The sequence below is a fragment of the Pinus tabuliformis genome, chromosome 2_2 (genome assembly GCF_031772625.1).
Source record: "Pinus tabuliformis cultivar Carrire ecotype Pingquan chromosome 2_2, CPIR1, whole genome shotgun sequence".
Taxonomy (NCBI): domain Eukaryota; kingdom Viridiplantae; phylum Streptophyta; class Pinopsida; order Pinales; family Pinaceae; genus Pinus; species Pinus tabuliformis.
The window spans coordinates 165285252-165303739 of NC_142300.1; the positions used below are offsets into that span (position 1 = coordinate 165285252).

At 41.5% G+C, this 18488-nt stretch overlaps 1 protein-coding gene across 6 annotated transcripts in view; it reads left to right on the top strand.

Annotated features, from left to right (window-relative positions):
* The window catches only part of ABC4 (UbiA prenyltransferase family protein), a 235356-nt gene that overhangs the window by 57071 nt on the left and 159797 nt on the right, over positions 1-18488 (top strand). For 4 of the 6 annotated variants that reach the window (XM_089404432.1, XM_089404433.1, XM_089404430.1 and 1 more), the window contains exon 2: positions 4041-4144. In XM_089404432.1, the coding sequence (XP_089260558.1) occupies positions 4041-4144 (104 nt within the window). The remainder of the gene's footprint in view (positions 1-4040; positions 4145-18488) is intronic. The other 2 variants (XM_089404435.1, XM_089404434.1) reach the window with 1 other exon arrangement.

Genomic DNA, 18488 nt, shown 5'->3' on the forward strand with positions numbered 1-18488 from the left:
GTGCGATCTTCTTCCAAATGGTTGCTCTATTTGTTGTCCAAAGATAGGTAACAAAATCTACTCTAGGGTATGAGGTTGCTCCTCAACTTACCCTACAACACTCCTGTACCAACCAACAAGCTTAACAATACCAATACTCATGGAAGACACCCCTATCTTTAGTGTGCTTAGTCCTGGGCATATGTGGCCTAGAGAGAGGGCCTCAACTAGCCTCTTGGCCTTCACAAAAGGTCCTCCACGCAACTGTAGCAACAACCCTATTCTGCGACCTTGTGATAGAGATACACTACACACAATAGCACAAGAAATCACCCTTAAACTCACCTCTAAAGTTGCGGCTTGATCTGGAAAATAATCCACTGCCCAAAACAGTTTAGAATCAACCTTCCAAGCCTCCTTGCTGGCTGATTCAAGCCTTAGACATCTGTGGCTAGGTTTGCAAGAAGTCCGCACCAAAATTAGAGAGAACCTTCTCCAAAACCTCGTCCTCCTTGCCTCTTGCTACTGCCTCCTGCTCCTGCATCAAATCCACAGCAAAATCGCAGAGCTAATCCATGTGTGATTGCACTTAGAAGTTCGGATGTGTGGACTTAGCTTCCCACTCGACCTTTATATATACACTTTATGTGGGTGACATAACAACCCTTGAAAGGGCACCTTAATGTGCTAGCCGACCTGACCTTAAGGTCTTCTTTACCCATGTTAACCTTCAAAAATTAATATTTCCATTTCTACATGTCAGATTTTGATGTTTTTCATTGCCTCCAGTTGCTCTCGGAGTGCCCTATCATCTCCATCACTCACATGCCAAATTCTCTTCATAGTTTTGGCCTTGACATCGATGGGTGCAAAACCCCAAGCTTGGGTTTCAAGCCCACAAGCAACTCTTGTGGCACTCCAACTGCCAATATCCGAACCCTAGGTGTTGGAGTACCTCCCAAGCTATAAATCTCAACACTCCCTCTTAGCGAGGGAGTTACTTCCAACACTAGGAAGTCTCCATCAACATCTCTAGTGACACTAGCCCATGGCGTCCATCACTGCAACGTACTCTGTAGAATGAACCCTGCTATCTCGGTTGTGCCTTTGCCTCATCACATCTGAACCTGAAGATCCCAAACCTCCATAGGGTTGCTCCCTTTGAAGCTAGACTCCCTCTGGGTCTACATGATCTCAACTGGCTCAATCCTGCAAGCACTCATCCTCCTAGATCAAATACAACTCATGCAAATCCCTCCAATGTCGGATATGCAACATCACGATCCGATGAAGACTCTAGCCTGCTAATATGTAGTCCATCACATGAAGCAATCTCGATCATCCTGATCTCATCCATGCCAAATCAATCCTCGAGTTGTCCCAACCATCCATGACAAGTCATAGGAAGTCCATGATCAACCACCTGTGCTACAACAAGCTGTTGTTCACCAGGCTCACCAAAAATCCACCAGAACTTGTAGCTTGCTGCCAACCTGGTCAACCACATCTCCATGTCTTCAGCTAAACCCCGTGCTCCATGATCTAGACGCCCACAACTCTCTCTGAGTTGCTTCGCTGTGCACACTCTGATTCATTGTCCTTTCAAAGTAGCTCAAACATGCTCTGATACCATGTTGTTTTTCCGTGATACTAGTGTCTAGGATAGAATATTATATCACTGACGCTACCAAATCAAGTACCACAATGAGTCTACTTTGCACAACAGAATATAAACAACAGGGAGCAATTATGATACATGAGGTGCCCCGACCTTGATTTTTCTACCCTTATTTGTATGGCTCTTGCCTTTTATGGTTTTTCTTTTATTAACTGCTCGGGGCTCAAGGGATAAGAGCATGATGTGTAAGATATAGCAGTGGATACCCCCTTTAAGGTAGGCCGGTTCATCGCCCACTAGGGGTTGGGACAATCATGGGTTCCTGATTGATAAAGGAGGCTCATCTAGGGGCCTATAGGAACCAGGGTGATAGCCATGATAATGGGGTAGAGCTCATGTATTGGCTTTTGCCCATGTGCTAAATGTGTTTGTCTCATTCATCTTTTGCATTTTGTGGTACATTTTCTTGTTGAATGTGACCAATTATGCTTTTACTTTTCTTTTCAGTTGCATCAACCTTTGGGGCATCATTCCAGGCCCGACCCAAGGTGTGGGTGGGTAAGGGGAGGGGGAAGGCTAACCCTATGTGGACCCAGGGGAGGAATGTAGACCCAGGTGGGATAAATGATGAATGAGGTTATAATGAGTGGAAGGGGAGTGATATATGTGGATGAGGGAGTGGGACCACACAACCAAAATCAGGGTTTCTCATGTAGTACCATCCCTAAAGCCCAAAGGTTAGTAAAAGAGATCCCATGGGACTAGGGTCCAAGGTTAACATCCAAAAGAGGTATAGGGGACAAGAGCACATACCTAGCCCACTCTTTCCGCTGAATCCCCCCATTAATCCATGCCCAGAAGTATCCATGATAAGCAAACTACAATACTCAATTACCAAATGACAAGGCATACCTTTATGTTTGAGAGGCACCTTTAAACATACAATCATGATAGATGGGTGAGGGACCACATGGCCGGCCTAGGTGGCGGAGAAATGGCACAACAAGCTAGTTGGTGGCTACAAGGGGCTGCTGGTTGAGGACCATATTGGAGAATTTTTTTCTTCTAGGGATATCACCCACAAAATGGTGGGTAACAGGTCTAAAATCGATTTTGCTATTTTTGGGTCAATGAGAAGGTTAAGGAGTGATGCATTTTATCGTTTTTCCTTGGAGCAAATTGTGGATCTAGAAGAAACAAATCATATTTAACTGCAAGGGAAGTTGAACTATACTCTATATAAAGAATAGCTCCTCCCATTTGTGAATTGTGAGTTGAAAGTGCTTCCAAGCTTTGGAACAAAACTATTTTTATCCTGTTCAAGCTTTGTGGAATGGTAATGTCTCTTTTTCAATGTGAGGCTAATTGCTTTTGGTGCATTATTGGAAGCAAATGTTTCAGTTTTGTGGATGCCAAAGTCGACTCAAGGGCCATGGAGGAGCAAGCTTGGTACATTGGAAAAGGTTATGTGTGATAGATCCTACTTAACCTTTTTGTTTCATTTGTTTGAAAGAGGAGTTTTTTTGCTTTTGATGTCGAATGAGTTATTGCATTTGATAGAATCTTTAGGCAAGGGCCACCCTTAGTGTTATCTTGAAAGTGGATCTTCCATAGGCCCTTTACACCTTCAAATCTATGATCTTTAGAGACTCATCGGTTATGTATTTTGTTGTTGATATGGATTGCACCTGGTGTGTTTTTGATATATGCACCCTTACATGGTATGTAGATAAGTGTATATTTTTGTCTGTATGATTTGAAATCTTAAAAATAAAATTTTCATTAAAAATTAATTACTTGATGTATTTTTTTAAAGACCAATTCACTGAATCCTGTGTGTTCTGGTTTGATCCAGTTCCGGTTCAAAACTCGGTTTGATAGGTGGACCAGTTCAAAGCCTAGTTCTGATGTTTAAAACTATGTATTGTATAATCATTTGAACTTCAATTAGATCAGAGTTGCTGTACTGGGTTATAGATGGAATTTCTCTTCACTGCACCACTAAATAAGATGAGTTCTGGAAAATTATTTCTATAGTGATTCTGATTGTTGTGTGCTAAACATTTTCACTTTGGAAGATGTGTAAATAAAATCCCTCTCCATCAATGCTTTTGGTCTTCAAATGAGAATAGGACTTCTAACAGTTTGTTTTGTATCCATGATAAAAGATAAGTTTACACTTTTGAGAAAGGGAAGTGGTGATTTCTGAATTTTTCCTTTGTGGGGTTTATGACTGGAGGATTAGCACTGGAGTGGAAGATATTCACCAATAGAGGAAGGACCCATAATGGGCATGCAACCTATCATGGAATCATGAAAATGTTTATTTTCACTGCATTAGATATATTGAATTAAAATTGGTTCATCTTTCAAGCACCTACTTAGTTTTTAAATGCACAACTCAAAGTTCTTTAATGCTCAACTAATACTATTTAGTTGGCAGGTTGGGAGTGCTGCTGCTTATTTGCAGGTGCATACTTTTGATGCTGGACGTTACTTTGTTCTTCTATTTTCATCAGTTCTCATTATTACATGGCTGAACCTTAGGTAAGAATTAAGATAATGGTTGCTTTTTAGTGAAGCTAGCCTATACTGTGGGGTTTAAAAAGCAATGATGATTTGAATCAGTTAAATTGTTTGGACTTAGTTCACCTTTATAACAATCGATATCAATTAGGTTGCTCATTGATTATTATACCTAGCAGTAAAGACTTTGATTCTTATCAATAAAATAAGTTGCATTTGATTCATATGTGCCACTGTCAGAAATATTCCTCCAAAGCTAATTAATATAGGCTGAAAATTTAAAAGGTGTTGAGAAAACTTCTTTTTCTATTTTAAAGTAAATGTTTAGAATGGTCATAAGATAGAATGTATTGATGTAGGTAGTGTTCTTTTGTCAAAAATTCACTTTACATAATAAACCATGATGATGACATAAGTTATATGTTAGCCTAAAGTTATACCAGCCTAAATTCATATTGGCCCTAGGTTTATTGAGCACTAAGGGGGATCAAATTCCTTGAGGTGCAAATCTTTTTTATGGTTCCATTTTTTGTCAAAAGGTGTAGAAATTCCTCGAAATTCTGCAACTGCTTAATGAACAATTCTGAAAACTAGTTTCTATTCCCAAGACACAAAATTTCTCCACTAATTTGCAGCGAAATAGAACAGAAATAAATCATCATAGTCACACAGTGACAAAACACAATATTTTTCTAGGGAACCCAACTGGGAAAACCCTGCTTGATTGATAATTTTATTGATAGAAGAATGAGCAATAGATCTCTTACAGTACAATATTGTTTCACTGGAGAATACAACCTTCTCCCTGCTTATCCTAAGCCGAAACACTCTTGGACATAACCCTGATCCTGCTTCCTAAATTTGTGCGCACTAGGAGCTCCTATTTTCTAGTGCATGGGCTGCTCCTATTATTTAGGGAGTCTCCCTAAATCCTTGTGCACTTCCCAAGGAATTCTTTCTCCTACAAATCTGCGCACAAGCTCCTCTTGGATGCTTTTCCTCTCACAAGCTCACACACAAATCTTGTGCGTACAATTATGATACAAATTGTGCCTTCATTCCTCCTTTTAAGCAAATCTGTAATATCCCCAATTTTGGGAGCATGGGAGTCACTAAGGAATTTTGCCCAATTTTAGTAATATTAATTAAAAATGGGCAAATATTATTAGGGAAAGGTGGCTAGTATTATTTTATCGGAGAATAGCAGCAAATTATTATTTTATAAAATGGTGGCAAAATTAACTTAGTGGAAAATGCCCCCCACCAAGAAAATAATATTTAAAAAAAATGAGTCTAGAGGAATGAGGAGAAATTATAAAAGGAGGATGGACTCATTTTGTGGATTATCTTTTGACTATTACACTTAACACTTCATCTTCTCTAGGAGCTGTTTAGCACACGAATTCAAGGCGAGATTCCACGCCATCTTCGGAGGACTTTGAGTGCCTCCCTAGTTGGGAATTCGGAGAGTCCATTGTTGGGCTTTCATAGAGCCTCATTGACAACAATATTCCCAGCTTTGCGTATTTCCTAGGTGTAGAGGCCATTCGAGTTATTCATTGTGGTCCAACATACAACGAGTTGGAGTCTGGGTTATTTGCAGGAGGATTTTCCTAGTTGGAGCCGGGAATTTTGTGGTGATTTTGCAGGGATAGAGAGCAACAAATTTGTGGGACGAAATTCTCTTCATTTGGAAGTGCGTAGGGGTTTCTAGCTTTTAGCCTACACAAGGCAATAAGGGAGAAGAATTGTGAGAGATAAGGGCTGGAGATTAGAGGTAAACCTCAACGGAGAAATTATCCAGTGGTAGATTTGGGCATAATTCCGTAATATCAAACTGTGGGGTGTTTTCCGGCTAGCTTGGGCGATTTGCACTTGTTGGGGGTCACCTGGGGTCGGTGGATTCAACCCAAAGCCTTTTTGGATTTTTGTGGGTTTGGTGAGAGGAGTTCGGGGCTAATTTTGCATAATTTCCTGAGCATTATTTCCAATAGAAATTAGTGTTTTAGTCAGTAGACAACAACAAAAATTGTTGGAGAAGGGTGCAGTTTACCCTGGGACCATTTCCACCACTTGGGTCCGTGAGATTTTTCTGGGTTCCTTGTGAGAAGGCTGTAGTTAATTTCCTGGAATTTTCTGAGCAGTGTAGAGGCCCGAAACACTAACTCCTTTCCAGCTAGCAATAGCATAATTTACTAGGCCAATGCAGAGATTTGGGAGAGCAGTTTCCAACACTTGGGCAATTCCATTTGTTGAAAAGTATAACTAGGTTCGGTCTTCATAATGACATATGTAATTGTGATTTTATGTAATTGATGAAAAGAAGAAAAATAAAATTACTATTGTAATGCTTGTCTCATGGGCTTCATGAGCAAGGAATTTTTATTTTTAATAATGTCTCCCATTGTGAGCCTTTAGGTTTTGTCATCTAGTCATAAAAGTCAAATTGAGTCAATGTCATGTATGAAGGACCCTTCTTGGGCATGTTACATTTTGTATGAGTCATTAAAATAAGTATGAAAGCCCTCCAAGACAAGCACAAGACCTCTCCTTCAAGTCGGCTCAAGATGAAAGTAAGATAATCTCCAAAAGGCATGTCGGCCTTGTCTCCAAGTCATGTTGGCTAATTTGCATGGGCAAACTACTATTTATAGGCAGCTCGACTTTCATTCTAGGCACTGAATTCGGTCTTGCATCAGAAGTACATCAGAAGGTGCAGAAAGGAGAGATAGAAGCCTCTCATCCAGTGCAAGAAGGAGGAGAATCTGAGTTATTTTGGCATTGTTTTGGTCACCTTTTCCTCGCATGTGTGGCCACGAAAAGGAGCCACGAAAAGGATCTTTATATCAACATACATCATAACCGAGGTCATAATATTGAGTCTCCTAGTCAAGCGAAGAAGGAAGATATCTCCAAACAACTCACACATGAGAATTAGATAAGCCGAGAATTGCAGATTTGTGGATGAGATCGAAATTGCAGAAACGCAAACAGTTTGACTTGTGTTGACCATAAAAGGAGAAAAGAGCAACTAGTTTGTTTCAAGAAAGACTTCATCAAGGCAGGCGTGTGACTTGGTCTTGGAGTGGCAAATAGGTTTGTTTCAAGAAAGACTTCATCAAAGGGTCTTGGTATTCATCAATTGGAGTCTCTATAAGAAGAAAAATTTGTTCGGGTTTTCCTCTCAAGTGGGAGAGTTTTTGGCCCTGGCTTATAGCCTATATTTTGTGTCTCTTGTCTCTTTAGGTTTCATGCATTGGTAGCTATTTGATGAAGAATAATACTACACTAACATAAGTAAAAGAAGGTCCTAATATAAGATGTAAAAATCATGCACAAGCAGTTACTAAAAGAAGAGAAATCACTTAATCTCGATGCCCTAGCTTTCTCAACATGATTTCAAAGCTAAGGTGACTAAATCAAGGAAGGGCATCTTATCAAGGGACAGTCAAGGATCAAATCTCAAGGAAGGCATCAAAGCGAAGATCATGTTGAATTCAAGATCTACAAAATAAGCATCATAACCCTAGATCAAAGAAGTCTACACAGAAATATTGGGATCATCATCAAGAAAGGAAGGCCAAAACCCTACATCTACTCAAGTTGAAAAGATCTAAGAATCAAGGTAAGCTTGAAGTTTATTCATCCAAGAAAAGAACTTCAAGATCGAGATCATATTATCATCTATCTGAGAAGCATTCCTGGGATCTGCTCTCAATCACTTTGAAGTTGAAGTGTTTTGAAGACTATTCATCCAAAGGAAGCTAGATCAAAAGGCGTTGTCATCAAGACTCTAAGGCGATCTCTCTCTCGTTGAAACAAGATTCCTACCATTGAAGACATCATCAAGAAGTCATCATTGATCTTCATCAACAAGACTTCACCATCAAAGAATCCTAAGGGATCTCCCTCTCTGTGAGATCAAGGATCATTATTGAAGAAAACTATCTTCATCAATGAGAAGTTTTTCTATTCTATATATCATCATCAACATCAAGGAAGCAACAAGGAGAAGGAGCATCCTATCAAGTAAGTATATTTATGTCCACATCTGAATCTGTCAAAATGTCTTTTTGCAAGGAAAGCAACAAATTGGTTGGGGCTTCAAACTATCTTGCATGGAAGAAAAGGACAGATTTAAATCTCATTGAAAATGAGGTTATGGAACATGTCAAAGGATCTATCACTAAACCAAGAAAGGAAGATGCTCAAGTTCTTGCAAAGTATATGAAAGGGGAAGTTAGGGCTCAAAGGATTCTCATAGAATCCATCAAGGGTACCCTTATCCCATATGTATCAAAACTCGAAACTTCAAAAGAAATCTATGACAAACTGGTAGAGTTATATTCCGTGAGCACTACTGGAGAAGTGATCTCATTAAGGCAAGAACTCTACAAGCTGAAGATGTCAAGGGAAGATGGAATAGCCTCATACTTTATGAGGATATTTGAAATCCGGGATCAACTACAAGATCTGGGAGAAGTCATGCCTGATAGAGAAATGACTATAGTGATACTAAATGTACTACCAGAGGAGTGGAGTAACTTTACTTAAAGTATTTATGGGAATAAAGAAGCTACTCCATTCCAGGATCTATGGTCACTGTGCAAGATTGAAGAATCTAGACTAAAGGCCAAATCTGATGTGGGAGCAAATGAGCAAAATCAATCTTATACTTTAATGACAAGAAGAAAGGGAAAAGTTGGGAAGTTTGGTTCTCAGAAAAAGAAGGGGGACATAACTAAGATTCAATTCTATGGGTGTCAAGAATATGGACACTACAAAAGAGATTGTCCTAAGATCAAGAAGGACAATAACAAAAGAGGAAGAGAAGAAGCTCATATCACCAAAGAAGTGGAGGAAGCTGAAAAGAAGAAGTCCAAGAAAGAGGAAGTAAGAGATCTTTACTATGATTGAGATAGTCTTCCTCACCCAAGTTCTTTTCAAGTTCCTAAGTCTTTTGTTGTAAGATATGGCTATCATGATTCGCTAAGAAAAATAATGGGAAGCATCAAGGAATCATAGAAACACTGAAAGCAAGAGCTTGAGACATAATCATAGAGAAGCATGAAAGATGGTTGAAATCTATGGCAATCAACAATGAAGGATGTAGCTCTCGAGAACCTCATTGAAAAACATAAGTGGCAAGAAAAAGGTCATCTAGTACAAGGCTCATCATACATCTGTCAAAAGGAAACATCTGGTGGATGGGGATACTCTAGATCCTCAAGATCCTCTAATGGAATCTTCATCGAAAGGTTCATCGATCAAGAAGGGAAGCAAGTCTTTCATCAAGAATTCCAAACTTGTGGAATTCATGAGATGATGGTATGATGACATAAAAGGTGAAGCAAATCAAGGGATTGAAGCTCTTTCAATCAAGGAAGTTGCTACAGGAAGTCTAGATGACCCAAAGGAAAAATGAGGTATGCTTATATTCAATATTGAAGAGTCATATCATATGGTTTCAGGGAACGTGGATTAATGCTCTATCTTGAGAACATGATCAAAAGAAAAAGGATCTCCTCCTTTGAAAGGATGCAAGAAGGCATGGGTCATGCATTGTCTAGTGGAGTCAACATAATATGTCTTCATATGTAATATGAGGTGGTTGACAACAAATGGAGGAATTCTGATTGGAAGTTCCTAAGAATGAAATGTGTGAAGAAAGGAAGGAAGAGATCATGGGATATGCAACCATGGAAAAGGGAAATCAACATCCATAGACCAAAAATATTTGACTGGGATATTTCCATGAAAGATGTGAAGATTCTAATGGAATCTAGAAAAAGAAAGAGACTTTTGACAATATATATATCTTTGGGAGATGTGTCGATATGTATGCATGATGCTGATGCAAACTAGAAGATGTCATGATGAAAGATCATCACAAAGGTAATTTTGATTTATGTGTTTATTTCTTATTTTTGAACAAATATCTAGACAGGCTTATGCAAGGTTGTTGAGGAAAGATCTATGGATATATTCCACCATTGATGCTCATGTAGTAGGATGAAGATCCTTATGGAAACATGACGTGAAGAAGGCAACATGGCATGAAGGAAGGACAGATATGAACAAATGGATCACTTTCCGACGATGACATGACTGACTCATGGATGAAAGTGATGAATGGTATGTGCCCTATGAAAAACTCCCAAACATGAAGACTCCTAAATAACGAAAGAAGTTCATGACATCGTGAGGAGGATTTCTTCAAGCAACTGGTTGACCCATCATCTCCACTTGAGGAGCTACTATGGGTTCCTAATCAAGAGGGAGCCTGGAAACAAGTCTCTTACTTGGAAGAAACTTGGAAGCAAAAATTCCTATGCCAAGAGGGAGCTTAGGTACATTCCTTCCATAGGAATGAGTACATTCCTTTATTGGAATAGATATGTCCTCCCTAATTAAAAGGGAGAGATAGACACATCATTCTTGTCTTCACTTGGGAAGACAAAATGGAGGATTGGGTGAACATCTGGCATCTGATGCTCTTTGAGGGCGTGTTAAGGCATCCAAGATAAGAGTAGTTGTAGAGGACCAATATTCCTTGAGGATTGGGAATCCAAGATAAGAATAGTCCTGGTGGAACACACCTTGAGAACCCAGGTGGGGTATGTTCCAAGAGAGACATTGATTAGGGTGTCTATACATCATTGGTCTCGCCAGCATTGTGCTCTGATCTTGTGGAGAGATAGAGCTGTTAGTCAAGGCCTTGTTATGTGACAATGCTGGTTGATATGATGCTAAACAGATGGGTTACCAATCCAACTCTTCTTATGAGAAATTCTTCAGATTGAGAATGACCAAGTACCATTATGAATACCTCCCTAGTTAAAAGGGAGTGTTGAAAAATGTAACTAGGTTCGGTCTTCATAATGACATATGTAATTGTAATTTTGTGTAATTGATGAAAATAAGAAAAATAAAATTATTATTGTAATGCTTGTCTCATGGGTTTCATAAGCAAGGAATTTTATTTTTAGTAATGGCTCCCATTGTGAGCCTTTAGGTTTTGTCATCTAGTCATAAAAGTCAAATTGAGTCAATGTCATGCATGAAGGACCCTTCTTGGGCATGTTACATTTTGTATGAGTCATTAAAATAACTATGAAAGTCGTCGAAGACAAGCACAAGACCTCTCCTTCAAGTCGGCTCAAGATGAAAGTAAGATAATCTCCATAAGGCATGTCGACCTTGTCTCCAAGTCATGTCGACTAATTTGCATGGGAAAACTACTATTTATAGGCAACTCGACTTTCATTCTAGGCTTTGAATTCGGTTTTGCTTTCAAAGTACATTAGAAGGTGCAAAAAGGAGAGATAGAAGCCTCTCAACCAGTGCAATGAGCAGAATTCGAGTTATTTTGGCACTATTTTGGTCACCTTTTCCTTGCACGTGTGGCATGTATTAAGGGTTTTGCAATAGGGTTTTCTCAGTCAGCAAAGGAGCCACGAAAAGGAACTTTATATCAACATACATCATAGTTGAGGTCATAAGATTGAGTCTCCCAGTCAAGCAAAGAAGAAAGATATCTCCAAACAACTCACACATGAGAATTAGATAAGCCGAGAATTGCAGATCTGTGGATGAGACCGAAATTGCAGAAGTGCAGACAGTTTGACTTGCATTGACCATAGAAGGAGGAAAGAGCAACAAGTTTGTTTCAATAAAGACTTCATCAAGGAAGGTGCGTGACTTGGTCTTGGAGTGGCAAATAGGTCAAGGGTCTTGGTCTTGGTATTTGTTAATTGGAATCTCTATAATAAGAAAAAATTGTTCGGGTTTTCCACTCAAGTGGGAGAGGTTTTGGCCCTAGCTTATTGCCTATATTTTGTGTCTCTTGTGTCTTTATGGTTCATGCATTGGTAGCTATTTGATGAAGAACAATACTATACTAACATAAGTAAAAGAAGGTCCTAATCTAAGATGTAAAAAGCATTCACACGCAGTTACTAAAAGAAGAGAAATCACTTAATCTCGATGCCCTAGATTTCTCAACACCATTTTCATCTAGGACTTGACTAGCTTGTTGTAGCAAGTTGAGGTTCCTCTTCTTCATTTATATGTACCTTGTTTTCTCAGTTAATAAAATGGATCAGTGCTTGGTACAAATTCTGGTGCAATTTGTCATTATGTTGGTTTGCTAGCTTTATGGTTACATGTTTATGCTTTATTGCTGTTATCACTTAATATTTCCCGTTAGGAATATTACAGCGGTATCAGAGCATGATCTTGGCCAAGCTGTGGGCCTCAAGCCAAATGATGACAAGACCAGAATAAAAAACTAAGAAATCATGGGATTCAAAGAAAGGTTAAAATCAATCAACATGGTAGTAACCTTGAATGAGGTGATTAGGATGCAACAAATGATGATTGATGTGGTGGAGCAGCTGATCCATACCACAATTGGGAATCATGACCATTCTCAATTATACAACAAATCCAATGTGCCCAAAATTATGGATAATGCATCAAGATGGCAAGACATGATTGCAATTGATGTGGAGCTATTGGCAGCAAATTGGAGGGCATACCAATCATTTGGTATGACATGCAAGCGCCCCTCTCCTTTTGGGAGTTCTGTGAACTAAGATGCACAAATAAGTGGGAATTCAGTGGAATTATGTAGGGATGATGAGGAGCATCAAGGCAGAAGATGAAAAAGTAGTTGAAGGGGCCATGGTTGGCAAGGAGACAATTGAGCATACACTCATTGATGGGATGCCGACAGTTGATGAGGTACTCAGTGTTGTGACCGAGTTTTCAGGTGATAGCAACGCACCACAGGTTGATGAGGTGTTGGGAGACATCTCCACCGTCGATGAGGAGCCGATAGGTACAGGGGCATCCAAATCTATGACAGAGTTATCAGACGAAAATTACCTACAACTGACTGGTGAGGTTTTTTTATATGATGGGTTGTTGGTGGAGGAGCAGTTGGAGGCTCAAGTTGAGACTGTGATGGAGCAGAGGATGCGTAGCCGTCCTTGGGGCTAGACATTGACGAGGCGCAACACAGAGAGCACATGTTGGGATTTCAGCACAGTTCGCTTCAAGGGCACACTTACGGGGTCCACAATGTTATTATCTCACCCTTATGCATTGCATGGAGAGAGGCGAAGTTGTCTAGACAGATCATAGGGGATGATCTGGTCCATAGGGGCCAATGACTTGAGCTGAGTATGGCACAACGTCAACATGGAGGGCTTGTTTTCTACACAAATATTGTACATTTGAACCCTCCTTTTGGATTGGATGGCGAGAGGTACTGAGCTGGTACCTGATGGAGCAGGTTAGGCGGTTGGGTACATCCATGGCCGTATTTCAGCAAAGGCTGTGGGTTTCTAGAGGAGTACGAGTGCCAGATTGTTGTTGGGATCTAGGTGGGATACCCAGTGATAACATGGGCTTGGTTAGTGATGGTATTAGCAGTGCGATGGATTCGGTGACCGAGAGCCCACACACTTTTAGCTCTCCATCAACACTATTGTCGAGTTGGATTGATAGGGGGGAGGCAGACTCCGCGGTTTGTCCGGGGTGTTGGGTGTACATGGGATTGTAGGATGATCAACATACTCTCGTAGGGACTGGTCGGAGGAGGTGTTATCAGTAGACCATAAGACATGGTATTGTATGGAGACAATACTCTCTTATTGGCATATTGGACACAGGAGCTACTGAGGCTAGGCATAGTAGTTTCATTTCCGTTAGCATGTAGTGGATTCTATAGCAGAGTAGTGGATGCATGGACGCATGTGGGATGGCCGAGGATGCAGGGTGGTGCGGCAATTGGCGTAGGTGTTTGGTGGTGCGTAGAGTCAGTTCAGTGTTCTGTAGAGGAGCACAAAGTTGCATGGAGGAGTGCCATGTTGTGCAGGCTCGCACTGTGGAGTAGGAGGAGCATTTCACACCACCTCGAGGTTTCGCATGGAGTGACAGCTACTTCATCGCAGGAGGGATACCAAATGATTTAGGATGATATGGCGGCTGGTAGTGGTGTCCAACAGTGCACAAAGGTGTGTAATTGGGTGCATTTGTGTGCCAAGGGGTATGGAGATACATGTTCTTATGCAGGGGAGTGCAGGGATGCTTGGCCGTATGTAGTGATGTATGATACTTCCCATTGGGATTGGGGAGCATCACCACCAAGGAGACCTCCTGATAGAGATGGCAGGCATGCCATTGGGGTGGACATACCCCGGTTGGGAGAGCGGATCGGTTAAAGGACGGGATGGGAGCGTCCACATGGGTTCTTGATCATACCCTTTGGAACCCACACATCTTCCACTCGTTGGCACCATGTGCAATTGAGGGGAGTCTTGTTCTGTTCGAACTAGAGCCACAGTGTGGATAACACGACTCAGAGGATTTGCCTGAGACGATGCTATGAGATTCAGTGCCTTAGGGGCACGATAGATATTCTCCAAGGAGTAGGGTGTTGATTTTTGTAGCATTAGATGTGTTCTAGCCACAAAATTTTGTGCATAGCTAGAATACATGTTTTCTGCAAAACCCAGAAATCGTTTATGGAAATTCCACCTAGAGATGACTTAATTAAAATAATTAACTTTTTAAAATGATTCCCTAAGTCTAAACTTAGGAAATTTGGTAAAGGGTATTAATTAAGTCATGGTGAGAATCTTCTAGAAGAAGACATGGATTGGCTTCTAGTTAATCTTAGCCATCAATTATGTTTTAATCTTGGCCGTTGGTGCTTCGACAGAAGATTATAAGAAGTCGATGGGTAGATGGAGAACACACCAGAGTAGATACTCAGTTGCTCAAGCAAATCAATTTTCTCACTGGCTAAAGTTCGACAAGAGAAGCTCGAGTCAAAGAGCGAGTTGCAGGTGGGAGAGAGAGGGCATCAACATATTCAGAGAGTGCAGGACAAATCTGGAGGAGGCATCGCAGAGGAGAGACGTAGAGCTGGGACGCAGAAGGGTTGACGTAGGACCTATGCTGTCACTGCGCACAGGGTGACATAGAAAGGCCAGCGAAAGAGGCAAGAGGTGCTCTTCAAAGTCAGAAAAAACTGTGGAGTGAGAATATCACCAGTAAAATTCTCTCATTGATTCTTCCTCTATTTTGTCTTGTACATAAATTATTGCTGAAGATTAATAAAAGAAACCATCATTTGCTGCACCGATTTTCCCACATTGGGTTTTTCTGGGGACAATTGTCCAAAAATGATTGTGTCACTGTGCTTATATATGTGCTAGTATTTTTCTTTTTATTTACTTTCCGCAGAATTTAATTTGTGAAGACGACAGTGTATGTATTTTGATGATTGCTGTAGAAGACTGCAAGTAATTTGTTTAAGTAATTTTACAAATAGAAGAAATATTATCAGTTACTGCAGTAGGATTCGGGATCACCGAATTTTCACATCGGGCCGGTGCGTGAGTTGACAGCCATAGGTTGGGAGATGAGGTGATCTTCTGCATACCGTTCATCACTGAGAGGGGTGGCATAGCGGTCATCACTAAACCTGCACCTGGGGAGCTGGACACAGGGGAGACATATGCCACTCTTTCGATAGGGCATGTCGGGATCCTGCATGAGCATAGGATATCGTGTATGACTGAAGTAGTTTTCTAGTGGGTGTCCATGCTTCAGACATTGTATTGGCACATTATTGAGAGGGTGGATGGCAGACTTAGTGTTGATGGTTGGTAGGAGTAGGATGGATCCACATACACTGAGTCTGTATGTCGGGTACCTATCCAAGATGGCCTATATGTCAGGGTGTGGTGGCTTAGGCTATCCCCCAACCTCTGAAATCCTCAGCTCCACCGCCCATGCTATATCCCCATGCCTCAATTCAGCCTCCATCCTGTGCGTTGAAACTGTCTGTGGAGGATATGAATGCATACCCCGAAGAACCACCAACTTGCCATTCGTCCTGATGAACTCCATCTCCAATTTCCTCTAATTAGTGGTGACCCGGCCAAGGGAGTAGAGCCACTGGACGCCCATCACCACGTTGGTGTATGACACATCCACAACAAAGAAATGATTTGTCACCGAGTAGTTCCCCATGGTCTCTGTTAAAGCGGGGACATACAGGGCACACTGCATAGTCCTATCCCCTGACACCAGAACTGAGAACCCCTTGAACTCCTCCATAGTGATACCCCGCCTCTGAACCATCTGTGTGTTAATGAAATTGTGGGTGGCCCCACTATCTACCAAAACTGAGACACACTACCCCTGCACTGTGCCTATGATCCTCAAGGTCAAAATTTGGGAACCCCACACAAAGAAGCGAGGACTCCCCCAGATGGTGCGAAAGGTGCTCCCCTCTCTGCCAGAGTCTTATTGTCACCCCCTCCTATCTCCAACTCCACGTCATCCTCCTGATCGCTATTCGAGAAGACCTCAATGTAGTGGGCCTTGCCCGCTGTGCATCTATGGCCTGGTGCCCAAGGCTCCCGACAAGTGAAGCATAGCTTCCTCCTTCGGAGTTCTCTCTTGGTCTTCTCATCTAACTGCCCATGCCCTTGGCCTGCTTGGTGGGATGGGGGCTTCTTGTCATGCCCCTTCTGTAGGTAGGGAGCTTGTGATGGTATGGGTGCTCTAGTCTTGGCGATTGCCTTGTGCAAATCCTTGGCACAAGTCACAACCTCCTGCAAAGTAGTGGGTCTGCGGGACTTCACCAGTCCACGCAATGGCTCAAGCAACCCCTCTATAAATGTGTACACCCTCTTGGCATCAGATAAATCTGGCACCATGACTAAGACCCGCAAAACTCTAATATGTATTGCTCTGGGTGGCCAGTCTGCCTAAGCTGGGTCAGCTCCCTGAAGTGAGCCTTCGGGTCCCTCCTATCAAAACGCTCCACCACTCTCCATGTGAAGTCCTCATAAGAGGCCACACTGGCATGCCCTAGTGTGGACAAGCCATGAAACCACCAGTCGTGTGCCTCCCACTCCAAGTGCAAGGTAGCCATTTTGATGGCTTCCACCTTTGTCATCCGATTACGCTGGAAATAGGTATCCAACTTCTCCACCCAAGATCAAGCTGTGCACTTGGTAGATCCATCATACGTGGGGAAATACATCCTCCCAATAGTGTGCTGCAACTCTGAACTCTGTGTACTCGACCCCCCACTGTACCTGCCCTTCCCATTTTGCTTGAGTTGGCAGTAATCTCTGAAGGACAAGGCAACTTTGAAGTCCTCCCCCATGGATTTCCATTCCCTGAAATAATCTCCCCTGGGCATCTGATCATCCAACCCACCTTGCTCACTAGGTGTTGAAGGTAGAAAGGTAGGCAACGTGGCCTTGGTTGGTCCACTGAAAGCTGATGGTTGTAATGTCCCAAATGGGATATTTTGCTAAATTTGCAGAAATTGAACTCAACCCAAATTTTACCATTAATTTATCATTCATTTAACAAAAGATTGCCATGTAAAATAAAACAAACAGAGCATTGCAATCCAATGACACAATGAACAAGAAAATTCTTAGCGTTTATTATAATGGATAATGGGTTACATGCATATACAACCAAAATCGCTGAGATGAACGCTGGCCTCCAAGATAATCTGTTGCACTGCACCGGCCTCCAAAACTGAACTGAACTGCCATTTCTAAGCTCTCTTGTGAATTTTGGATGAATTCACCAAGGGGAGATGGGTGCTCGCCCAATCTCACTAAATCACCCGAGGGTTTCCGTCCTCGGGCTACCAAGGAAGTAGAGAACCGAGTTTCCAACCTGTCATACAAGAAGAAATATCAAATCCAAGATGTCCTCCAATGGCCTCCTCCTCCTCTTTTATAGATCTAATGGACCCCTGTAGAACCTCTTATTTGATTATTATTTTAATCATGGAGCACTTTTCCCTCTTTTATTTTAATTAAAATATTCTTTTTAATGCAGGAAAACGGTAAATTGGCCACCATGTCTTCTCAGGTCATTGAAACTCACATCTAACCACATCCCATCATGTAGATATTCTCATTTCGGTTCCAACGAGATATTACACTAAGGTGTTGTGTCAAGTATTCCTCCTGGAATGCCACCTTAAGTGTAATTAATTGACTCAGGCCCAATAATAACTCTGTTTTTTGAAAGTTGTGAGAATACACTGAAATGAAAGGCAAACTGTGCGGATGATGAAATATACCAAGCGAATGCCATTAGACCTCATAGAAACTCTTCAAAACTCCTGCAAAAGCCCCTAGGCCCGCCGAGGACACCAACCTGCACCTGTGACTTGTCTGCCCCCAACTCTGAAAGTCCATCCTAACCATGTCATAAGGAACACCAGAAAGAGGAACATTACACTGATGATGGGTGGTCGAACTGTTGTGAGGTCCCTGAAGTCTCTCCAAATAGGATTCACGATGGATGC